The following is a 23,636-nucleotide window of genomic DNA, read 5'->3' on the forward strand; positions in this document are numbered from 1 at the left end:
TTCCACCGCAATCAAAAATCGATTTTCTTTCTTCTTTCTTGGGATCATTCACCACTCCTCTAAACTTTGTCGGGAATGACATGAAACTTACCGTAAGGCAACTTGGCCAAGATGGGCTCCGCGGTGACGGCGGGATCACTGGTGCCGTACTGGTTCTCAGCCATGACGCGGAAGTTGTAACTGTGCCCAAGAGTAAGGCCGCGGACGCGGAACGACGTGCCCACAACGTAGGTACCCACACGTGACCACGACCTGGAGCCTTCTTCCTGCTTCTCCACGACATAATTCGTGATCTCTGCTCCGCCGTCGTCCTTTGGTGGGAGCCAGCGCAGCGTCAGGGACTCGCCGTCGACTTCCTCTCCGCGGAAGTTCTCAGGGGGCGCAGGACGGTCTGGAAGTAACATTACAGCGTGATGTCACTCAAGAGACCACGGGGGGGATAGTAGTCTCGACGTATCTTACCCAAGACGGTGACTTTGCAGTACACAGTGTCAAAGCCATGCTTGTTCTTCAGGAAAAGCTTGTACGGACCGGTGTCGTCTCTCTTAGCCTTGGTCACGGTCAATGAAGCATTGTCGTTTGTGATCTGTGAACAACAACAACAACTTTATTTTGCTGATGGTGATTGTGGTGTTTGATAGCCTGAGGTGATAGCCCATTGTTAGCGGTAATTTGGTTGACGAGCCTCGCATGATGATGATGGTGGTACATCATCTTGTGTATCTCAAAGTTTCTATGTCATAGACATACCTTGTATGTCCTCCTTGGATCCTTATTATCGAGGTCAAGGTCGCCCTTTGACCAGATGGCCTCTGGCTTGGGGAAGCCAGTGAAAGGCACAGTGATGTTGAAGTCCTGGCCGGCCTTCACAACAATGTCCTTCACAGCACCCGCGTTGATACGAGGCTTGTCTATGGAAAGAGAAGTATTGAGGCATCCAGCCTTACTGAAAAATTGTTCCTTACAACAGTGACGCAAGAACCTACAACTGCCACTGCAATGTCTGCCATTTGGTCAGACTCTGATCCAAACAGAAGACGATAACCATACCGGGCTGTTCTTCAACCAGGACAAGTCCAGTAGGCTTGCTGGGCGGGCTGTCGCCGATGTCGTTGACGGCCACAACGCGGAATTCGTACTCCTTGCCCTCTTCAAGGCCTGGTACGGTGAAGGTCGTGTCGGGATGCGGCAGTATGTTGACCGGAGTCCATTCGTCAGAGTCCTTGGGCTTCTTCTCGACGACGTATCCCTTGATCTTGCTTCCTCCATCATTTGTCGGCTTGTTCCACGAGAGTGTCACCGAGTCCTTGGTCACCTTGTCCACACGTGGCACATCCGGTGCAGCCGGAGCAACTGCGGATGGATGGACACAGCGTTGCAGTTTCTGTGGCCCGCGTTCTGTCACACGCGTGCGCATGCAAACTCACACTTGGGTTCCTTGGCGACCACAGCAGCGCTGGGACGGCTCGGTTTGCCGGGTCCGCCTTCGTTGACGGCCGTCACTCGGAACTCGTAGGTCTTGCCCTCGTTCAGGTGAGGCACGGTGTACTGGGTGCCGGGTGTCGGCACAGAGTTCACCTTCACCCATTCGGGGTGACCCCTCTCTCTTTTCTCCACGATGTACCCTGTTCATGTCACCATGCTCACGTTTGTAAAAAAAATAAAATAAAAGAACGTCGAACTACGCTGCTAGGACACACATACTAACCTTGAACGGGTCGCCCACCATCGCTGACTGGCGGCGTCCAGGCAATCGTAGCGGCAGTCGGGCCAATCTCGGTCACCTTAGGCTGACCAGGAGAGTCGGGTGTCTCTGTGGTTTGAAAGGAAAATGGACTTTAGTGACTGACAGTATGTGCCAGTATGCCAGTATGTGCTAGTATGCTAGCCATGTGCCAGTATGTGCCAGTATGACAGTATGTGCCATTGCTGCTAATGCGAAACAGACATTTGCTGGATGCCTGGTTAGATGTCAATTTTTTTTTTGTTCTAAGTGAAATATTCATTAGAATAAAACTGCAGTTTTGAATTTGTGAAATTAATAACTATTTAGAACATCAGTTCTGAAAAAAAAAAGCATGACCCAGGCAGTACCGCACTAGGACGCTGACTTACCGAATGGATTCTTGGCCACGACGGATTTGCCTTCGAGAGGCTCACTGGTACCGTAGATGTTCTCGGCACGAACGCGGAACTTGTACTGCTTTCCTTCTTCAAGGTTGCGTACCGTGTACGTGGTGTTCGGGCAGTACCCGGGTACCGGCGTCCAGAGGTCGGAGCCAGCTTCGCACTTCTCGACCACGTATCCAGTAATGTCAGCACCGCCATCATCTAGTGGTTTCTTCCACTTCAAAGTCACTGTGCCACTAGTGACATCAGTGTACTCGAGTGGACCTTGTGGTGGTCCGGGCTTGTCTGCATTTCAAGAAGAAGTTACCATAACGGTCACAGCCGTAGAGGTATGAAGGACAGGAACAAACAGGGTCAAACCAGACTCGAGAAGGTTAACAATGAAAGATGAAAGTCACTGAAAAGGTTAGCCAGCTGTAGGGCTCGAACCCACGTCTTCTGAATTACCAGTCCAGGGCTCTTTTACCAGTTCTGGGCACGTTTCATCATTAATTTCTTAGGCAATTTGAGGCTTTGTATGTATTTGTCCTTTCTATGTTGTTCCAGCTTCAGAACATCAGTTCTCTCATTGCGAAGGTTAGTTACTTTTAGCAAACCGTAGCCAGTTACAGATACAGTCACCACGTTAAAACAGCTTGGCTACTTTACAGTTACTTTTCAAGAGACAAAAGTGCAGTAAATGCAACTAGTACAGTAAAAACTGTATAAGGCAACTAGTGGCACTCACAAGTTACTTGTAACCTAGAATTATAACCCAAGAATGGTTCAGATCCCTACACATCAGACCCGAGAGTTCTCGCTACTACAGAACCACTTGCCATAGACGAGGACGTCAATGTCTGCAGACTCCTCGCCGTACATATTCTTGGCCTGGATGGTGTACTTTCCGCTGTCGCCACGCTGTGTCACTGGGATGTTGAGGCTCACAGCTTCATCAGCAGAGTCTGTGCGTATGCGGTTGGTTGGAGTGATGTGCTTGTCGTTGATCAGCCACGTCACCGCCGGTGTTGGGGCTCCAGTCACGGGGATGTTTATGCTGAGCGGATCTCCGGCACGAACACGAATCATCTTTCCGTAAAGGCCGTCCAGGTGAAGCTTGGGCTTCTCTGTTAGCGGGGGAAAGAGTTTGGCTTTGAGTCTCAACAAGGATTTCTTGTCTTTCTGCTGATTTTTAAAAGGCTTAAAAGAGGCAGTACGATGCAAAAGCATGAAAACTGGAGGTACCTTTCATTGGCTTAGCTGCGATGGGCTTGGAAGCCTTGCTTGGCTCACTGGGTCCAGCAGCATTCTTAGCAACAACTCTGTACTCATAGTTGTGTCCGTCGGTCACGTCCTTGTCCGTGTATTCTGGAGTCTGCATCGCAACGTAATGTTCAGTTTCTGTTCTGTCTACTCCTCGACAGTCTGTCACTGTTTATTCGCGTGAGCGACATTTCCCTGAATACTCCAGCAGAAGAATGTAATAGCCCCCTGCTCCCACATAAGTGTAAGTGTTCAACGCAACTAAAATATTCAGCGGGGATGTCATCCGCTTGAGTACATGGTCGGTCTTGAGGATGACAAATTTTACTCACTCGCACCGGGTCCCTGTTGACACGAACCCAACGGTTGGACTTAGTGTCGCGGCGTTCGACGTCGTATCCCGTGATCGGGGAGCCACCGTCATTGTAGGGGGGATCCCATTTAATTTTGATGAAGTCCCGGTCATGGTCCACGGCTTCGGGTTGTCCGGGCTTTGCAGGCGTTCCTATTGAAAAGGACAGCGCGATTATTCATATAGTGTTCCGAGGACACAAAGGGACAGCGTACCGTAGGGGCTCCTCGCTTGGACGGGACGCGTGGTGGTGAGTGGCTCCGATGTTCCTTGAGCATTTTCCGCCATGACGCGGAATTCGTACTCGGTTCCTTCGATCAATTTGGGTACAGTGGCACTCGTTGCAGTGGCTGGTACCGCAGTCAAAGCTGGTACCCAAACTCCGCCGTGAGTCTTGTCCCTCTTTTCGACTACGTAACCCCTGGAATCATGTTACGTTTTTTGTTGCATTATTATGCCATATCCTAGGAGTATGTTAGGAGAGCAACTATCGTACACCGAAGTCACTGGCGCAGCGGTCTACTAATTAGAGCCTGAAGTTTTAGGGTTTAACCCGATTCGTCCCCGAATTTGCACCCGAATTGAGGGCTGCCTCTTTAGGGAGAAACCCGATTTCTACCCGTCAAATTACCCTCACTGAGACGTCTGTACGAATGCGCCTTAACTTGTTTGGCAGAAAACGCAGTTACATCACCGTTTGTAGCAAAATCAGTATAGTTAGTCGGAGTAACTGAGCCCGATTTCTCCACAAATATAGCATATTGAAAGTTTTTCCACCGGAAATCGCATGAATTCAGAGCGCACATTTATTTACCCAATTTTTACACCTCAAATTCAGAAAAAAAACACTTCCCGTAAACTTCGTGCTCTATTTATACCTAGTTAGAGTGCTTTACGCAATATAAAGTAAACTAAGAAGGTCTAATGAAAACACTTACAGCACATCGCTGCCACCCGTATCCTTAGGAGGTTTCCACGACAGCTTCACATTGTCCTTGTCGACTGCATCGATGTTCAGAGGACCCTCAGGTGGGCTAGGCTTATCTGAAAGCATTCGTACGACGTCACCACTAAAAACACGGGCATTCTCGAGGTCTAAAAATCACTGGAACTCCCTAATGAAGACAGCCGTCGTACCTAGCACCGTGACCTGGAGAGTGCCAGTGTCCTCCCCGTGCTCGTTCTTGAGATGCAGCGTGTACGAACCGCTGTCCGAACGCTTGGCATCCACAGTGTTGATGACGGTGTAGTCGTCGAAGTTGGAGATGGTGCAGCGGTCGTTTGACGTGAGGGGCTTGCCGTCCACGGACCACGTAACGGTCGGAGGCGGAGCTCCGAGGAACTTCACGTCCACGTGGAGTGTCTGGCCGGCCTTCACCTTGACCTCCTTTAGAGGGCCAAGAACCTTTGGAGGCACTGTGGGAGCGTACGTCATCCGTTAACGGAAACCACTTAGGGTGAGCGCCGTTAGTAGTGTGCGCGGGTGCGGATATATCCGTAGAGACTGAAGTTTTCGGGAAGTATTTTTTTGTGTGTAGATTCGGAGTGTAAAAATCGGGTAAATAAACGTGTGCTCTAAGTTCATGCGGATTTGGGTGGAAAAACTTCCAGTATGCTAAATTTGGAGGAGAAATTGGTCTCAGCTATTCAAACTATAACTGTACTGGTTTGGTACAAACGGTGACGTAACTGCATTTGCAGTCAAACAAGTTAGTGCTTGTTCCTACCGACGTCTCAGTGAGAGTAATTTACCAGGTAAAAATCTGGTTTCGGCCTAAGGAGACAATTTTGTGTCCAAATTCGGAGAAGAATCGGGATAAGCCCTAAAACCTGAGGCTCTATATTTCCATTAACCTGCGCGGACATCCTGGCTTACAGACAGGGTGTTTTAACGTTTGGCAATCCGCAGACATAAAATGCGGATGCACGGCTCAGCAGATCACCACTCCTTTCAGGTTGTTGCCAGCACTTTTCAGACGTACCCTATAATTAGGGCCTGACTTTTTCGGGTTTTATTTTTGGCCAAATTCGGGGGGTAAATATCGGGTGATATTTTTCATTCGAAAATTCGGGTGTATTCGGGTTAAATCCCGTGACAGCATATCCTGTCGTCAGGAATTCGGGTGTATTCGGGTGATTTCTTTTTTTTGTTTAATAAAAATTTGTCTTAACATGGAACTAATGTTTAGCGATGTTATCAAACTTTATCTTAATGCACACTTATGAGTGTGCCACGCGACCCGGATGTTTTCGGGTAGGTTCGGGTTAAACCCGAATTTTACAGATTTCGTTCGGGGGGTAAATATCGGGCGGATACGGGTTTAACCCTAAAAAGTCAGGCCCTACCTATAATGTCTCACAGCAAGTGCCGTAGTAAAAAAAACCTCAGTTCACACAATGGAGATGAAATATTGTTAAGAAACGTAGATAAACTTACAGAAGCGTGGCTTGCAGGTGACCAACTCTGAAGGCTCCGAGGGTTCGCTGTCGCCACCTTCGTTGACGGCTATAACGCGGAACTCGTAGTCCTGACCCTCTTTGAGGTTTGGAACAGATGCTTTGGTCTGCGAGGCAGGGACCTCCTTTGCCTTGGTCCACATGGGGGATCCTCTCTCCTTCTTCTGGATGACGTAGCTCTTAATTGGGCAGCCACCGTCATCTTCCGGTTTCTTCCATTCCAGGTCAACATGGTCCTTGTCCCAGTCTGTAACCTCTGGGCGACCCGGTGGGCTCGATTTTTCTGAAATGCCACATAGCCGTACATGACGCAGAGAACTCTGTCAAGACTGTCGAGAGAGACCATCATAAATACGGCCCCTAGCTTTCCGCGAAATGTCGTGGAATTGGTCATGTCTCGTGAAACCTGTTGTTTCCCTCATAATTGTCCGTATTTCGTGGAATATTCAATATCTTACAGAAATATGTAAGTGTTCCAATCGATCTGCGACATTTACGTGGGTTAAAGCTGATCAGTCACGACTGCAATGCCGCGACGGAGGGTAGTGTAACGACAACAATGCCTGGAGGGAGATTTACAGAGTTGAGTCTAAATAGTTTTCTTTGCGCACTGAAGTTACGAAAGGTTGGAAAAGCGTGTGATCTTGGGAGAATGCTGCACTTTTTTTTTTCTTGTTTTCTCTTACTCACAGATTTGTAAATCCCACTTCGTGGCAAAGTAAATTTTCCACCGCAGAAAGCTAGGGCCTTTAATCGTAAACATGTAAAAAAATGCCACGTTACCGTATTTGCACGATTCTAACGCGCACATTTTTTCGGCAAAATTGGTGCTCAAAACCAGATGCGCGTTACAATCGGGTGCCAAGAACTGGCGGCTAAGTCAAATGCTAACGAGTACTCGGTGAAGGGCGGCTGGCCTATCGTCATCGGCACAACCACCTGGTCACATGATCACGCGTTTGCTGATATCGGATTCGGATATCTGTTACACGTGGTTTCGGACGTGTGACAACGTGCTCCACGATGCCACAGCACCGCCGTCATTATCAAGCTTGTTTCAAGCGAAAAGTAATCCAGTCAGCAGAAGAGGATGGAAATCGAGCAGCTTCACGTCTCTTCAGTGTTCCGGAAACGTGTGTCCGCTCATACGAGATACCGCCATCTTGCTTTCGAGCCAGCCGGAGCTGGATCTCGAAGTTCATGAAACGAAAAGGGTTTTCGCTGAGGCGAAAGACGAGCATCTGCCAAAGGCTTCCCGAGGAATATGAGGAGAAGTTGACTGCGTTCCAGCAGTTTGTTATCCGACTTCGCAGGGCAAACGAACGACTACATGCCGGGTCAGATTGGAAACGCTGACCAAACGCCAATATTTTTTTATATGCCGTCGAACTACAGTGTGGACACTAAGGTGGGTGTATGGTGCTTGGAAGTCACTGCCGACATCCATGGTTGCAAAAGCATTTAAAAAAATGCGGGATTTCCAACGCTTTGGATGGAAGTGAGGACGACTACTTGTGGTCACTCGACAGCGACAAAGAAAACTCGTCCGGCTCCGAGAGCGAAACTGAATTATCTGATAACTATCTTTTTACTTCTAGTCATATAGTACTCATTTTGCTTTTTCACTGTATATGTGCTGGTCATATTCTCACCTGATTTTCACCATGTAACTGCATCTTTTGGTCATAAATGTGTTTTTGAAGAGTTGTGTAGCATTTTTGGCAAGTTTTTGATTTTTCTCAGATAAATTCACCTGCGCGTTAGAATCGGGGGCGCGTTAGAATCGTGCAAATACGGTACTCACCGAACTGGTCCTTTGCCACAATCGACTCCTTCAATTCGAGCGGCTCAGATTCTCCAATCTCGTTCACGGCTCGTACACGGAACTGGTAGCTCTTGCGGTGCACCAGCTTCGGCACTTTGATGCTGCAGGTCGGTGACGTTCCAGCTTCAACCCACGTTCCGCGAGACGTGTCCATTTTTTCCACAGCGTAGTGCCTGATGGGGGCGCCACCGTCGTCGACGGGTGGCTTCCAGGTCAAAGTGGCAGAGTTCTTGGTCACCTCTGTCACTCCGAGAGGACCTTGAGGTGGTGATGGACGATCTGCAACAGTAAGATTGATGTGTGAACACTGTGGCCATGATTTCTCAATGACAGCTCCCGTGGGAAATTTGTCACAAGGATCTTATTAAAGCGACAGTCGCATCCGTTCCGATCTATTTCGAAACTATGGTATCACTTCATTCCTCGCGGACCACTGACCACAGCATCGAAAATCCCGCGCAAAATACTGGTGTAGTTTCACTGGTATTCTACAGAATATATGAGAAGAGCAGACGACGGATGCTGAGAGTGTGCCGGAATTGTCTCTCTGGAAAAGCGAGATAACGTCATTCCGTAACCGGCCAATGATGACAGGACTTTGAGAAAAGGGAATGCCGCGGCCGTGCGGACGTCTCGTAGAGTTACGGGGAGTCTGAACGGCGCCTTTCCTCCTCTCGCTTCCTCCGCCCTCTCGCTCCTCCGCTTACGGAGTCACTTCAACACCGCAGGAGCTACTGCAGCCGTGGAGGTGACGCCGGTCTTTAAAATTCGTTTAGTTAATATCTAAGCACTTTTCGGGCGAGAAAATTAGCCAGGTAGACCGGTAGAAGGTAGAAACAGTGGTACAGTCAAAACTCGTTAATATGACCACGGCTGTACTCGCAGATTTTGGTCATAAAGCGAATTGTCATATTAACGAACACCACGTGTTACGAGTCGTACCATATACCCTTTACGTAAGCTCAAAAAAGTAGAAAACGATGTAAGCCGGTAAGAGCAGCAGGTCACTACGACAATATGACCAAGGGCACAGCTCTCTTAAGCACGTCAGACAAGGGGGCATCATGAGTCACCCTCGAAAGCGGTCCGGCGTTTTGGCCGCCATAGGTTAGGATAACTGCCAGTTCAGTGGCCAACGGTCGCAGTAACGAGGGTAAAGTACACGTGTTAGCCCCTAGTTTTGTGCTGAAAATACTGGTCACTGTCATATAAACGAAATGTCGTAGTAACGAACAAGAGTGACATGCGGAGGCCACTGGGAGGGAACAGTTCATGAGAAAAACGCTAACAAAGCGTCGTATTAAAGCGGATGTCGTATTAACGAGTGTCATATTAACGAGGTTAGACTGTATTGGTGTGGTTTCATAGATGGGTTTGCGGGTGCGACCGCCCCTTTAAAGGGATGCTGAATTCACTCGAAGGTGAGCGCTCACCGAGTACAGTAACCTTGGCGGAGGCCACAGTCTTTCCAGAGGCGTTCTCCAGGACGAGGCTGTATTTGCCGGAGTCCGAGCGCAACGAAGAGGGAATGTCGAGAATGGTCTGGTGTGGAGTGCTGGTCACGTCGATACGCTTCTCCGTGATCACCGGTTTGTCGTTCACAAACCATTCCACAGTCGGCGTTGGCTCACCCTTGATCGGTATGGTGTAGTTAATGGGACGGCCAGCTCTTACTTTGATGTCCTTCAGTGCACTTCTATCCAGTGAAGGCGCCACTGCAAGACACAGCAAACAATTTGTAATAGAACCTCATATGTTAGCCTCATCTAATCCTTCTCATCAATGTATTCATCTCTATTCATCTCTACAATAAGACCAGAGGGAATATGCAAGAATTCTTCCCGCTTTGTGCTATTTCATGTGCCTCGTGTTTGTACATTTTCCTTAAACCTGCGTCATTTAAGGAGGCTGTCAAACAGCATTTTTACTACTTATATGTAAACTGCACATGCAATTTCTTTGATTTTTTTTTCTTTTCTAGCGTATGACAAGTGTGTTTGGTTATTGGCATTTCTCTCCAGTGCTTTGTTGTAAGTTCTTTACTATTATTCGTTTCTTTCATAGACATCACTTGTGTTCCTGATTCTCTGTAGTTTTCTTCCCCACAAATTCTGTAGGCTTTTGTACTATGTCTACTGTGTTGTATTATTTACTGTACTGTGCGTGTTCTATACTGTGTATTTCATTTTGGAACTGTTCAACAGGGCTTGCCCTCACTCTCAGTATTCTTATCAATGTACACTGTAAATATCATGGCATAATAAAGTTAATACAGTTGAACCTCTATATAACGAATTTGTAAATGCTGGCTCTTTATTTCGTTAAATCGAGATATTCGTTAAATGGAACACGCCAAGTTAAACAAAGATGGCCGCCGCACTACCAGCGCCGCGCGTACCGCAAAACGTCATTTGTCATAAAACAGGTACTAAGGTAAGAAGGGCACAAAATATCAAGCTTTATTCATTACATAACGCTAGGTAACGCGTAATTTGTGCACAATATCGTTCTGAGCATTCATAACCTTCGTAACTCCGGATGACCTCGACTGCTTTCTCCTACGCGATCGCGTATCGAAGTTTCTTGGTTGGTTCACTTGCACTCATGACGTCCGGAAAGAACAACCGTACACCGCCGAAAAGAACGAGAAACGGGTACATGTCACGTAGACGTCTGCGCAGATGGAACCTTGAACGGCAGCGGCATCATGCCCATTTTACCACCGTCAGCATCAGCGGCGCGAACAAAAACAAGTAATGAAAAGGCACAAAACCGCAACGTACTGTCGTCTTCATCAACACAAGCAAATTCGCGAGATGTGCGTGCTTTCTTGTCCGAAAACAGGTGCGAAGAGACCCTCGCGCCGGTTTCGAAACAGCGTCGGCGCAACGATTACCGGCGGCGGAGACGCATATGTCGGCACGCTCGTGCCTACAGCACGTGACAACCGAAGTAACCAACGAAAACTCGCGTAAGGACAACAGAGAGGGAAGGTTTCTCCTCCTTTTCTTCGTGGTGAAGGGGAAAGACACGCGCAGAAGAGCCCAGAGATTTCGTTAAATAGAGGTGACCAAACGAATGTATTTCGTTAAATCGAATGCAAAAATACATTGGCGTCTATAGGGATGCGTTCGTGCAACGGAAATTTTTCGTTAAACAGAGGATTTCGTTAAATCGACGTTCGTTATTGAGAGGTTCAACTGTACTAGAAAATCTGAAATCTTATTAGCACAAGGGAGAGATGATCATATAGTCACTAAAATGATTACAAGTTCAACGATGTTGAATAACTGAATAATGTTGTGTTGTGATGTTCTCTTAGAAGTAGAACACTCTCACTTTTTTCCCCTTTCTGTTGTCGCCTTCAATGCTTTCTCCCCATATTTGTCCTTACTTGCTACAAAGTAAAACCTGTACTTACACTTCCTAGGCTTAGCAACCACAGACTGTGACGGGTCACTTGGCTCGGAGGGGCCAGCCTTGTTGAGGGCAACGATGCGGAACTCGTACTCTTCACCTTCTTTCAGGTCTGGTACTCGGGCCTTGGTAGCGTCACCTGGAACGCGGGCAGCTTCTTCCCATGTGGGGCTACCCTTGGGACGCTTTTCGACCACGTAACCCATGATGGGGGCGCCACCATCTCTAGGCGCTCGCCACTCCAGGTCCACGTGATCAGCATCCCAGTCGGTCACCTCCGGCGGGGATGGCTTGCTTGGTGCATCTGAAAAGAAAATAATTTGTGGCTTTACGTTGCGAGACAACTACATTAGAAAGAAACAGACCATGTTATTTATTTGTTTAAAAAAAATGTCCGAAAGCTATTGCGATGATGTCGTTGATGCACCCCTGTCAGCAGGGGCAGTCCTTGCTGCGGTGGCTACACCGATGATGAATTCGCTGAAATTAGCCGCGATACGTTGTTGCGAGTTCATGCAGCGAAGCAGACATGTATAGATTCTCTTTAAGAACACTTTGTATGTTCTGGGCGGAGGCTTGTTAAGACAAAGAGGATTCGTGCCATTCACTAAAAATTTTGACTTGCCGATAATTCAGACTGATTTCGTGGCTTCTAGAAGTCTTAAAAATCGGTCGTCGACCGCAGAAGGTTGGAAAATTACTAAATTAGCGCTCACAACATCGTTAATAATGTGATATAAAGTTGGAAATTACACAGAGACAAAAGTATTAAAATATTAGGGCTGTGCGAATATTCGAAAATTTCGAATATCGAATCAAATAGTGCTGTATTCGATTCGGCGTTCGAATCGAATAGTGATATTCGAAAATATTCGAGTTTTCTTTCGAATATCGCGGTCGCGGGATTGCTACGTAAGTCACCACGCGTCCGACGGGGTTGGCTCCCTTCCAATGCATTCGGCCTATCCACAATCGTGGAACACGCCAAGCCACCCAGTTTCAACCGCGTTATCCCTCCCTGTCTGGGGAACGCGCTCACCAGCGCTCACGAGTGCAGACAGGAAACGCACGTGATCTGCCCGGCGTGTCAAACCGAGGAGAAGTGATCGCTGTGCGCATGCGCGAAGTTTTTTTCTGTTCTCGGGCACCGCCTGGCACCGCACCCGGGCGGCTGGAGCTTCAGGCAGGCTGTAGCATGGATGGTTCGCGGTGGAGACGAACGCGCCGAGGAAGAACAACCCATAATAAGGCAGGAAGGAAGAACAACAGCGTTCACACTGGGACGCGTGTGTGTCCTGCTTTATGCAGCTTTGTACCTGAAGCAAATGGCAACCTCCAGCGGCCCTGAAGAGGCACGCAGAAGCGTGATTTGGAACTTTTTTGACCCCCGCGATGGTGCATCGAAGTGTTTAGTCTGCGGCTCATTGTTGAAGACTCCAACGGGGACGACAACCACACTGGTGAACCATTTAAAACGGCACCCCACTCAGTTTAAGAGCTTTGAAAGCCTGAAAGCCCAGGCCCAACTGACGACATCCGAACCTGCCGTGAAAAAGCGACCCGCAGAGAATGACATTGCGTCTTTCAGTGCCTTCAAACCGAAACTATCGCCAGACTCTCCACGTGCACGAAGGATAACTGGGAGAATCGCATCGTTCATCGTACGTGGGATGCATTCATACAGCATCGTCGACGAGCCTGGATTTCGCAGTCTCCTGGACTTACTCGCTCCCGAATATAACGTTCCTGTGTGTACTACGTTCTCAAGATCGGCCATACCCAAGATGTACAAAGAAGCGAAACAACGCCTGCAGGACGAACTGCTCGCTGTTTTGGAAAGATCGCCGTGCTGGTATAGCATCACAAGTGACAGCTGGACATCACGTGCAGGTGACAGCTATGTCTCAGCTACTTTAGCATGCTCAGCAAAGTACCCCACACTATCTGAGGTCATTCCCCTGCTGCACTGTGTGCAGACCTTCCTTGAAAGAGTATTGGATAAGTCAGAAGCAGACACCATAATGTTTGCCAGAAACGTCGTAAAGTCACTGAAAACAAGGTTTCCGGACTACAAAATGACTCCCCTGTGCATTCTTGCAACACTTCTTGACCCGAGATTTAAGGACGTGTGTTTTGAGACAGGATCAGAAAAGAACTATGCGAAAGTTCTGTTATGCAGAGAAGTTGAAAAAGAATCAGTGGAAACTCTTCGTCCCCAAGACACAGCTGTGGCACAGACAAGTGCGACTCCCGGAGGCAAGTCAACTGTGTGGGAAGTGTTTGAGGAGTTGGCAACTAGAAAGGGAGCATCCTCACCTGGAACGGACACTACAGAAGAAGTTGCTGACTACCTTGGATCATCGCTCCTGCCTAGGGTGAACAACCCACTTACGTGGTGGAGAGAAGTAGGGCAAAAGAGGTACCCAAGATTGTGTAAGGCAGCCCCAAAATATCTGTCAATACCTGCAACCCAGGTTGCCAGTGAAAGACTGTTTTCCGCATGCTCCAACACAGTTACAGATCGTCTCACTGACCTGCTGCCAGAGCATGTGGAGCAGCTGGTGTTTTTGAATGGAAATACTCTTTGAGTGTTCTGTGTAGCCTACCTTGCTTCAATAAAAGTAAAATCTTTGTGTTCTACGCATCGATTATTCGTATTCGATTCGAATATATTCAGTATTCGATTCGGTGGTACTCCATATTCGATTCGTATTCGATTCGAACTTGAAAACCACTATTCGCACAGCCCTATAAAATATACATTTTTAGAAAAGCAAGTGCCACCTGTGGCATGCAAGGGCTCATGGGAACTTAGAGCGCATTGAAGTAGAGGAAGAACAACAACATTCCCAGTGTGTGCAGCAGCAGCAGCAGCAGCAGCATCGGACGGGGTAAACCATAACAGAAGCAGGCAACGGAGCAGTGTCCCCCAAAGTTCCCATGCTGCTTTGTGCCGAGCACTTGGTGGCGCGCGCATCTTTTTAAAATCGTCTATTATGAGTACTAAAAGCAGGCAAAATAACAATATTACAGTGAAAAGAAAAGCAAACACAATTACGCGTTAAACATACTAAAAAAAAAGCTGTGGGCAGTAAGAAAATGCCTATGTGGCAGAGAGAGGAGCTTCTGTTCCTTCCACCATTCTACTTGCATTTAATGACTCACCGAATGGATTCTTGGCAGTGATGGACTCCTTAGTATTGCAGTAGGGGGAATCCCCTTCGCGATTCACCGCCTTCACCCTGAAGTGGTACTGGTGCTGGTCCGCCAGCCGATCGGCGTGCAGCTTCGTGCCCATCGTCTCCCCGACCGGAGTCCAGATTCCAGTGTCAATGTCCTTCTTCTCCACCACGTAATGGGAAATATCTGTTCCTCCATTGTCCTTCGGTGGCTTCCAGCAGAGGTCGCAACCGTCCTTCGTGATGTTGTCCACCTTCAGGTACTCTGGCGCAGTTGGTGAGTCTGGAGCATCGTGTCAATAAATGAATGTTTTTTTAAATCATTTTTTTATTATTTTTATTATTGCAAGTTTTTCCATAATGCTTTTCCCAGGAGTTAAGCTCACATTCAGCATTATGAAGACATCTTTCAAAAAGCTGACTGGCCTCCGTAAACATTGTCAGCCAGTTTGGTCTACCTAACAGTTAATGAACATCACAGCCCTTCGCCTCCCTAAGTCTCATACAGAGATATTGGCTAAAGTGTACTACAGTAGAATCTGGATGGTAGGATCACGGATGATAAGAACTGTTTTCCGGTTGGTTGGTTAGTTGGTTTTAAGGAAAAAAATAAAATGGATGGAACAAATAGAATGCCTATTCTTTCCATGTATTACAGTTCAGATGATACAAACGTGTTATCTTTACGGATGTTCCTCCTCCTTTTGAGGAGGGAGGGGGACCCTCATCATCCTTTCCACAAACTCCCTCATACCATGTCACACAATGCAAGCAATGACTCTCCCTTTGGTGGTGGTGGAGGAGATAAGACCAAAGAGATTACACAGCCTGGAACCTTATCAACTTATCTCTGTTTCGACCTTTTTATCCCCCTCGCAACGATAAACCCCGAAGCTGTGGCCGTCGCACTGGTTTAGGGAACGAGCGACACATGGAGGGAACATATCAGGACAACTTCTGACAACATTAGGCGTCACCATTCCGCAAGTCGGCTTCACCTAACGTCAGCGTGCTTTAGGAGAAGCTCGCTTTACGACACTGCCGCGCGACTCTCGGTTGGGATGCCCCAATTTTTATATTTGGTTTAATTCTTTTGATACGAATTTCAGATGATACGAATATTTTCTGTCGTCCCGAGAGATTCGTATCATCGAGGTTCCACTGAGCCTGAGTACTGTCGTGGTGAGTCTCGCGATATAACTCAACCAATCAGAGCACGACACCACTGCATTGTCATTACACTGCATTTCTCCGAGCACGAAAAGTGCATGTTACATGCTCAATACTTGTCCTCGGAGCTCCTGATAATTCGAGCCACCTGATTGGTAAATCAGGTACTTTTGTTAACGCTTTAACTGTATCTTGAAGCACATTACAAACACACTACATCATGCTGTGGCAAACACGTTTGCTAGCTCGCACTTTTTCCTTAATCACGCCGGACTCATTCGAACAACACGCGAATCAAGGTTAATGTGAAGTCGACGCAAAAAAGTTCTTACCAAGCACGGTGACATTGATCTTGGCAGTGTCCGTGCCGTTGACATTAGTGGCTGTCAGTGTGAGTGTTCCACTGTCTCCACGCTCTGCATTACGCACAGCCAGCTTGGTCTTGTAAGGTTCATGAGAGATTGCCCAGCGTTTGTTGGTGTCCACATCCTTGCCCTCCATGCTCCACTTCTTGGTCGGAGGAGGCTCACCCTGAACGGGAACCTCGAATTCGAAGTTCTTTCCCGCGCGGATCTTGATGTCATGCAGGGCATTGCGGTCAATGCGTGGAGCCACTGCATAATCGGGGACACAAGATCAGTGTCTGTACAAAATTTTAAAGCGACAGCTTTATAGGGCCCCCCCAACGTGGACAGCCATGTAGGTCCGTCCATAACAGTTGTGGAGAGAGAAGAAGAGAAGAAGGAAGAGGTTACAATGGGCACCCAAAGATCAGGATTGGAACATGGCCCTACAAAGCTACTGCGTTTAATGGCATCTGGTAAAATGTTCAAAGATGTAGCCAGATTTTTTTTTAAAGATTTGAAACTTGTTGGCGTGATTAGATCAGATTTCGCCTCCACTACTTTTTGTGGGTCATAGCTCGAGCCTGAAGTTTTAGGGTTTAACCTGATTCTTCCCCAAATTTGCACCCCAATTTTCCACTTGAATTGAATTCGGGTGGAATCCGGTATGCTAAATTCGGGGAGACTAACCGTACTGGTTTGGTGCAAAATGTGGTGTAACTGCATTTTCCGCCAAATAAGTAATTTAGCGCATTCCTACATACATCCCAGTGAGGGCAATTTGCCGGGTAAAAAATCGGGGTTTCATCCTAAAGAGGCAACCTTCCATTCGGGGTGCAAAATTCGGGGAAGAATCGGGTAAAACTCTAGAACTTCAGGCTCTAACAATAATGCATTTTCATCTTTGATAAACAGTCTCGATATTTCTCACAATGTTGATAACATACTAACGTTCGGCAACGAAACAGGTCAAACGCCTGTGTCTTTGCTACTGATGCAATTCCTGCACCCCTTATTGGTCAAGAAATGACTCACTGTTCTTTGGCTTTGCAATATGCTGTCCCGTTGACTCGCTAGGTTCGCCTTGACCGCCCTTGTTAACAGCACGAACCCGGAACTCATATGGACATCCCTCCACGAGGTCGGGTACCTTAGCTGTGGTTGCGTCTCCCGGAACTTCCGTAACCGGAACCCAGTCGGGGCTGCAAGCGACCAACGTTATGTGTTACCAGTGCTGTAGCGCAACTTCACAAAGCAGAAACAAATGTTTCCTTCAGCAAAGTGCATCTGTGTTTCAAGTTAAAGGGGCACTTAAAATCCCCACCACAAGTTCGCTTCAAATTATGTTACACAATACGTTAATTTCGCATTTGTTGTCGTAATTCAAAACTTTGATTCCGTTACGAAGCTACAATCAGAATGATACCGGACTTTTTCTTGCTTCCGCACTATGCAGTGAACACTGCTTCAGCACGTGCATCGGGTATACATAATTTAAAAGTGTCAAAAAACCCCTGTGCTGGGTACGAACAAGGCAGTACACGAAAAGACACGAAAGGACACAGACGCAAGCACTGAGTATACGGGTATACGGGGCTGGGTATACGGGGGACCACGGGTATACATCAAGTGCCTTTAGTTCATCCCTTAGGATCCCATTCGTTGCCACCAAAGACGGCTCTGTTTTTTTCCTTCTAAACGGTAGCGCTGTGTGAACTAATTTTGCTTGCATTACGCTAATTGAAAGACGGACTTTCGTTTGAGAGCGAGTTGTTTCTGCATTCTAGTGCCCCTTTAAAAACTAACCAGACACACTTTAACAACAGCTAACCAGAGAAATTGTGCATACTTGTACTTATCCTTCTTCTCAACAACGTATCCCGTGATGGGTGATCCGCCGTCACTCTCCGGTGGTGTCCACTTCAGCTTCACAAAGTCTTTGTCGTAGTCTGCGATTTCTGGCTTACCAGGAGCACCTGGTTCATCTGCACAGATATAAGCAAACATTAATAACTTAATTAGGTTAATTAGCAAACATTAATAACTTAATTAGGTTAATTAGCAAACATTAATAACTTAATTAGGTTAATGAAGAAGTCAAGACGTATCCACATAAGGAGCCGTACCAAACGGATTCTTGGCCAAGATGGACTTGTCAGCCTCAAGAGGTGCAGATTCACCCTGCCTGTTGGCTGCGCGGACTCTGAATTTGTAGTGCTTGCCAGGCTGTAACCCCTTGACCTGCATTAGAAAAAGTATGTTCAAAAACAAACTGATGGGACAACAGCCAAAGGAAGTGCGCTACTACCTAGGGTACCTACAACACTAACTTGAACAAGGATTCTGTGTTACAAATGCTCATGTACCTTCATCTCTGTTTCAGGTCCAATGGTGTCACCAGCTGGAACCCAGAGACCCGTGTTTGGATCTTGCTTCTCAACCACGTAGTGGTCGATTGGAACGCCTCCGTCGTCAACGGGTGGCTTCCACTTGAGCGTGCAGCCATCAGCGTGGACGTCTTCAACCTTCAGTGGTCCTTCAGGAGCAGATGGTTTGTCTGCAGAAAACAGAACGTTCTGGGAACTACTCAGCACAGCTGTTACCTTTCCACGGAGGTCATACGAAAGTCATACGAAGATTATTTTGCACCTATAGCTACATGTTACATACTTTGTCCAGCCACATTGAAATTTTTCTGTAACTCTCGACCTTACCGAAAGCCTCAATGAACCTTTGCAAGAGATTACAACTAGAATTCCTCTCTGGAGAAACTAGCAGGGCTCTGGGCACCCTTGTTTCAAAGAGTCAATCCAATACAAATATAGTGAACCAATAGCAATGTTTTTCAAACTATATTTCAATCGCAGATGTCCACAGTAAATGCCAAGACTGAACCCTAGCACACGAAACAAACTTGAGGAATTGAGTCCTTCGACAATCCTGTCCATTGTATACCGTGAAGACTCACCAAGGATGATAACTTCAACCTCAGCAACATCCTTGCCGTGCTCGTTTGTAGCAGTGATGATGTAGGTTCCACTGTCTGCACGTGTTGCCTGACGCACGTTGAGCTTCGTGTTGTAGGGTTCGTTCACCAACTTCACATGGTCCGAAGGTGTCACCTTCCTGCCCTTCAACGTCCATGTCACTTCCGGCGGCGGTTCTCCGATCACGTTGACGTCAAAGTTGAAGTTCTGCCCAGCCTTAATGCGAACCTTGTCCAAGTTGGTGCGGTCAATCTTGGGAGCCACTGCGAGGCGCGGCACATTTTAGGCTCCGTATATTCTTTGCTCAAGAATATTTAGAGCCTCAAGTTTTTGGGAAATATTTTTTTCTAAATTCGGGGAGTAAAAATCGAGTTCATGCGAATTCGGGTGGAAAAACTTCCAGTGTGCTAAATTCGGGGGGAAATCGGGATCAGTTGCTCAAACTAACTGTTCTGGTGTGGTGCAAAAACGGTGACGTAACTGCACATGCTGCCAAACAAGTCAGTGTGCATTCCTAAGGACGTCCCAGTGAGGGCAATTTGCCGGGTAAAAATCGGGGTTCACCCTAAAGGGGCACCCTTCAATTCGGGGTGCAAGTTCGGGGAAGAATCGGGTTAAACCCTAAAACTTCAGGCTCTAAGAATATTGTGTAAACATGTTACGACAATCACGTTGAACAAACAGTTGAACAGTGGACGTGATGACGGCTGCTTGATTTATCGATTTACTCACGTTTACGTGGCTTAGTGACGACGGGCAGCGTAGCATCCGACGGTTCTCCGGGTCCAGCCTTGTTAACGGCCCGTACGCGGAATTCGTAGGGCTGGTTCGGTGCCAGGTTCCCGACTGTAGCCTTCGTCTGGTCGGCGGGGACTTCCGCTGCCTTCTCCCAGTCTCCCCACTTGTCTTTCTTCTCAATAACGTATTTTTCAATCGGGGCTCCTCCATCATTTGTGGGAGGTGTCCACTTGAGGTCGACATGGTCCTTGTCCCAGTCGGTGGCCTTCAAATCCCCAGGTTTGCCTGGTTCGTCTGACAGTGGAAAGAGTGGCACATTACAGATCAATAGAAGGGTTAAAAAGTCAAAAATAATAATAATAATAATAATAATAATAATAATAATAATAATAATAATAATAAAAAAGTAAGATGTGACGGAGTAGCTCCGTTCACTTGCAGCGTTTCCCTTGTGAGATAGAGGAGTTGCAGGAGAGGGAGTACGATCGCAGTTAGGACGATGCTAATTTCACATGCCATCTAAGTTGTACGTTTAACGACATTCCCTCACAAGTCTAAACACTGGCAAGCCTCGCTGCTATGTGGCAAAGTTTGCCTGCAGGCTTGTCTTTCAAGGCCACAGGCATATTTGTGAATTGCTGGGCATACAGAAATGGTCCCTGCTGTTGGCTACATTGTTAATACTTCGAAGGAAAAAATTTGTTTCAAGGTCTTCTTACCGAATGGATTCTTGGCAACAATGGGCTTGTCGGTTTCGAGCGGTTCAGACTCGCCCTCCTTGTTGAGGGCCTTCACACGGAACTTGTACTCCTTGCCAGGAGTCAGGCCCGTCACATCCATTCCTGATCGTGGAAGAGGACAGAAATACAGTAAGTGATACACATGAGCAAAGAAATAGACGGAATCACATCCGTGAGAATGATCCGTAGGTACCTGGTTCCCTCGTCTTTCCGACTGGTACCCAGACACCGGACTCGGGATCCATTTTCTCAACAAGGTAGCCATCGAGCGGCATGCCACCGTTATCCTTGGGTCGCTTCCATTTGAGTTTGCAGCCGTCTTTGTGGACGTCGGACACTTCCAGTGGGCCTTCGGGGCTTGTGGGTTTATCTGTCATCGAAGCAGAATACAGTTATTAAATTGAATCAAATTTATTTGCAGTATACACCGATGAACTATGGAACAAAAGACCATAAGGCCCGACGAAGCCCCAAGCCCTCAAGTGTTCGTCCATATTTGTGGCCTGTCTCAGCTAATTCTCGTTGTTTAAGTCATATCTGTCACACGCAGCCAAGTTTTGCAAAGCCTTCTGAAAAGATGTCTGAAGATGATTTTGGCAAAATCTCATTATAATTGTGAATCTTTCAAAAATCCAATTCCATGATGGATTGAAACAAAATTAATACATGATTCCAGCGGCCAAGTTGAAGAAAAATCGTACGTAATTCCGTAAGTCTCAAATGGAAATTCCAGGAAAGCATTAAACCAGAATGAAATAGAAAGCATCAAATGTTCTATGAAATTCTAGAGACATAAAGACGTTCCATAGTATGTAAAGTCTGCAGGCTGCCCTAACATGATTCCGTATAATTCCATAAATGCACGGCTAAGCTTCTGCAAAACTCCTTCGAGGCACTATACTGTAGAATCCACGCTCGAAACGTACCAAGTACGGTGATGGTGACAGTGGCCTCGTCTCTGCCAGAACTGTTGGTCGCAACAATGGCGTAGGTTCCCGTGTCCGAGCGTTCCGCACGGCGGACTGAGAGCTTAGTGTTGTAGTCCTCGTTGTCGATTGAACGATGGTTGTCGGTCTTGAGCGTCTGACCCTCCAAGGACCAGATAATTGTCGGCGGAGGTTCGCCCTGTACGTTGACGTCAAACTTGAGCGGCTGTCCCGCTTTTATCGTCATGTCACGCAGATTCTTGCGGTCGATGCGTGGCGCCACTGTTGCGGAAAACGATCGTTCAGGCATGTTTGAACAAACAACGCCATCTACAAGCGCAAAATGCAACTCACGGAAGCGTGGCTTGGCCACCACGGGCCTGGAGGCTTCGCTAGGTTCCCCTGGGCCTGCCTTGTTAACGGCAATGACACGGAACTCATACTCCTTCCCTTCTTCCAGGAAGGGGGCGGTTCCCTTGCACTGGTCACCCGGCACTTCGGCTGCCTTCTCCCACTTGGGGCTGCCTTTTTCTTTCTTTTCTATCAGATAGTGGGAAATGGGGGAGCCACCGTCCTCATCTGGGGCGCTCCATTTCAGGTCGACCTTGTCCTTTGTCCAGTCCGTTGGCTCAGGCTTGCCTGGCGCTGAGGGTGCAACTATGGGCAGCGGAATTACAAAGAGCATGAGGAGAATAAAAAAAAAATAACAACATACATATAGAAGATGATGAAAACAATGTTGCCAAACTCGGCAACACTCAATGCGCCGAAAGCGTCTGCGTCTTTTGTGCCTCACCGAAGGGGTCTTTGGCCAGCACCGGCAGGACTGTCTCCAGAGGTTCAGATTCCCCTTCCTTATTAACAGCCTTGACCCGGAACTGGTACTCCTTGCCTGGTGTGAGTCCCGTCACTTGCATCTCGGGGCCATGACTGGCACCTACTGGTACCCAGACACCGGTGTCGGGATCCTTCTTCTCCACGACGTACTTGGTGATGGGTTCTCCACCGTCATCCTTGGGCTTGTTCCAGGACAGCTTACAACCATCCTTGCGGACGTCCGCCACCTCCAGTGGGCCTTCGGGCTTTGAGGGCTTGGCTGATAGACGGGACAAATGCGGAACGCCATAAGCGGTCGTACAGAAAACGTAACATCAAACGTTTCTAAAACTTACAGACGACGGTAACGTCCACTTCAGCTTCGTCAGTGCCATACTGGTTCGTGGCTACAATGCGGTACGTGCCGTTGTCCTTGCGTTCGGCCTTGTCACAGGTCAGCTTCGAGTTGTAAGGAACGTTATTCACGCTGAGCGTTGACCGCTGCTCAACGGGCTTGGATCCAAGGTACCACGTCACCGTGGGAGCTGGTTCGCCTTGAACTTTGATGTCAAACTCGAACGGCTGACCGGCCTTTACTGTGACCGGTTTCAGGTTACGGCGTTCAATCTTAGGAGCCACTGTAGACAAGCAATGATGTGAAACAACAAAATTGAGTGTTTTGTATTGGATCAACTTTTTTCATAACGTACAATTCAAGCCACAGAGCCATCCTTAGTGAATTCATCTATAACAAGCCCAGCTAGCAGACAGTGTACAAGTTCTTCATTTCTGGGAAGCCCCCCAAGACGTGGACAGAACATATGTAGGGCCTGACTTTTTCGGGTTTTATTTTTGGCCAAATTCGGGGGGTAAATATTGGGTGATATTTTTCATTCGAAAAATCGGGTGTATTCGGGTTAAATCCCGTTCCGTTACGGCATATTCTGTCGTCAGGAATTCGGGTGTATTCGGGTGATTTTTTTTGTTTAATAAAAATTTGAGTTAACATGGAACTAATGTTTAGCAATGTTATCAAACTTTATTTTAATGCACGCTTATGAGTGTGCCACGCGACCCGGATGTTTTCGGGTAGATTCGGATTAAACCCGAATTTTACAGATTTCGTTCGGGGGGGATACGGGTTTAACCCTAAAAAGTCAGGCCCTAAACATATGGCGAGGCACCAGAAATGAAGAAGTTGTACCAGCAGGCCAACAGGTCGTTGTAACCAATCTACAAACCCAGTAAGAGCAAGACGGACACAAAGAATGATAAGGTACATGACTTAAAGCATTAAAAATTCCAGTGCTGGG

General features: G+C 47.5%; 1 protein-coding gene across 4 annotated transcripts in view; it reads right to left on the reverse strand.

Annotated features, from left to right (window-relative positions):
• The window catches only part of LOC135390726 (twitchin-like), a 139,304-nt gene that overhangs the window by 26,500 nt on the left and 89,168 nt on the right, over positions 1-23,636 (reverse strand). For all 4 annotated transcript variants that reach the window (XM_064620571.1, XM_064620574.1, XM_064620572.1 and 1 more), the window contains 31 exons: positions 22,680-22,961; positions 22,304-22,603; positions 21,862-22,164; positions 21,508-21,789; positions 20,775-20,951; positions 20,561-20,683; positions 19,836-20,135; positions 19,085-19,366; positions 18,483-18,673; positions 18,243-18,357; positions 17,966-18,101; positions 17,152-17,318; positions 16,105-16,386; positions 14,589-14,885; positions 11,428-11,727; positions 9,440-9,721; positions 7,986-8,285; positions 6,162-6,464; positions 4,862-5,140; positions 4,663-4,768; positions 3,940-4,145; positions 3,705-3,877; positions 3,355-3,484; positions 2,949-3,236; positions 2,116-2,415; positions 1,709-1,813; positions 1,428-1,625; positions 1,051-1,353; positions 751-911; positions 463-586; positions 92-391 (listed from right to left, as the gene is read on the reverse strand). In XM_064620571.1, the coding sequence (XP_064476641.1) occupies positions 92-391; positions 463-586; positions 751-911; positions 1,051-1,353; positions 1,428-1,625; positions 1,709-1,813; positions 2,116-2,415; positions 2,949-3,236; positions 3,355-3,484; positions 3,705-3,877; positions 3,940-4,145; positions 4,663-4,768; positions 4,862-5,140; positions 6,162-6,464; positions 7,986-8,285; positions 9,440-9,721; positions 11,428-11,727; positions 14,589-14,885; positions 16,105-16,386; positions 17,152-17,318; positions 17,966-18,101; positions 18,243-18,357; positions 18,483-18,673; positions 19,085-19,366; positions 19,836-20,135; positions 20,561-20,683; positions 20,775-20,951; positions 21,508-21,789; positions 21,862-22,164; positions 22,304-22,603; positions 22,680-22,961 (7,095 nt within the window). The remainder of the gene's footprint in view (positions 1-91; positions 392-462; positions 587-750; positions 912-1,050; positions 1,354-1,427; positions 1,626-1,708; positions 1,814-2,115; positions 2,416-2,948; positions 3,237-3,354; positions 3,485-3,704; positions 3,878-3,939; positions 4,146-4,662; positions 4,769-4,861; positions 5,141-6,161; positions 6,465-7,985; positions 8,286-9,439; positions 9,722-11,427; positions 11,728-14,588; positions 14,886-16,104; positions 16,387-17,151; positions 17,319-17,965; positions 18,102-18,242; positions 18,358-18,482; positions 18,674-19,084; positions 19,367-19,835; positions 20,136-20,560; positions 20,684-20,774; positions 20,952-21,507; positions 21,790-21,861; positions 22,165-22,303; positions 22,604-22,679; positions 22,962-23,636) is intronic.

Source organism: Ornithodoros turicata, chromosome 4 (genome assembly GCF_037126465.1).
Source record: "Ornithodoros turicata isolate Travis chromosome 4, ASM3712646v1, whole genome shotgun sequence".
Lineage (NCBI taxonomy): Eukaryota > Metazoa > Arthropoda > Arachnida > Ixodida > Argasidae > Ornithodoros > Ornithodoros turicata.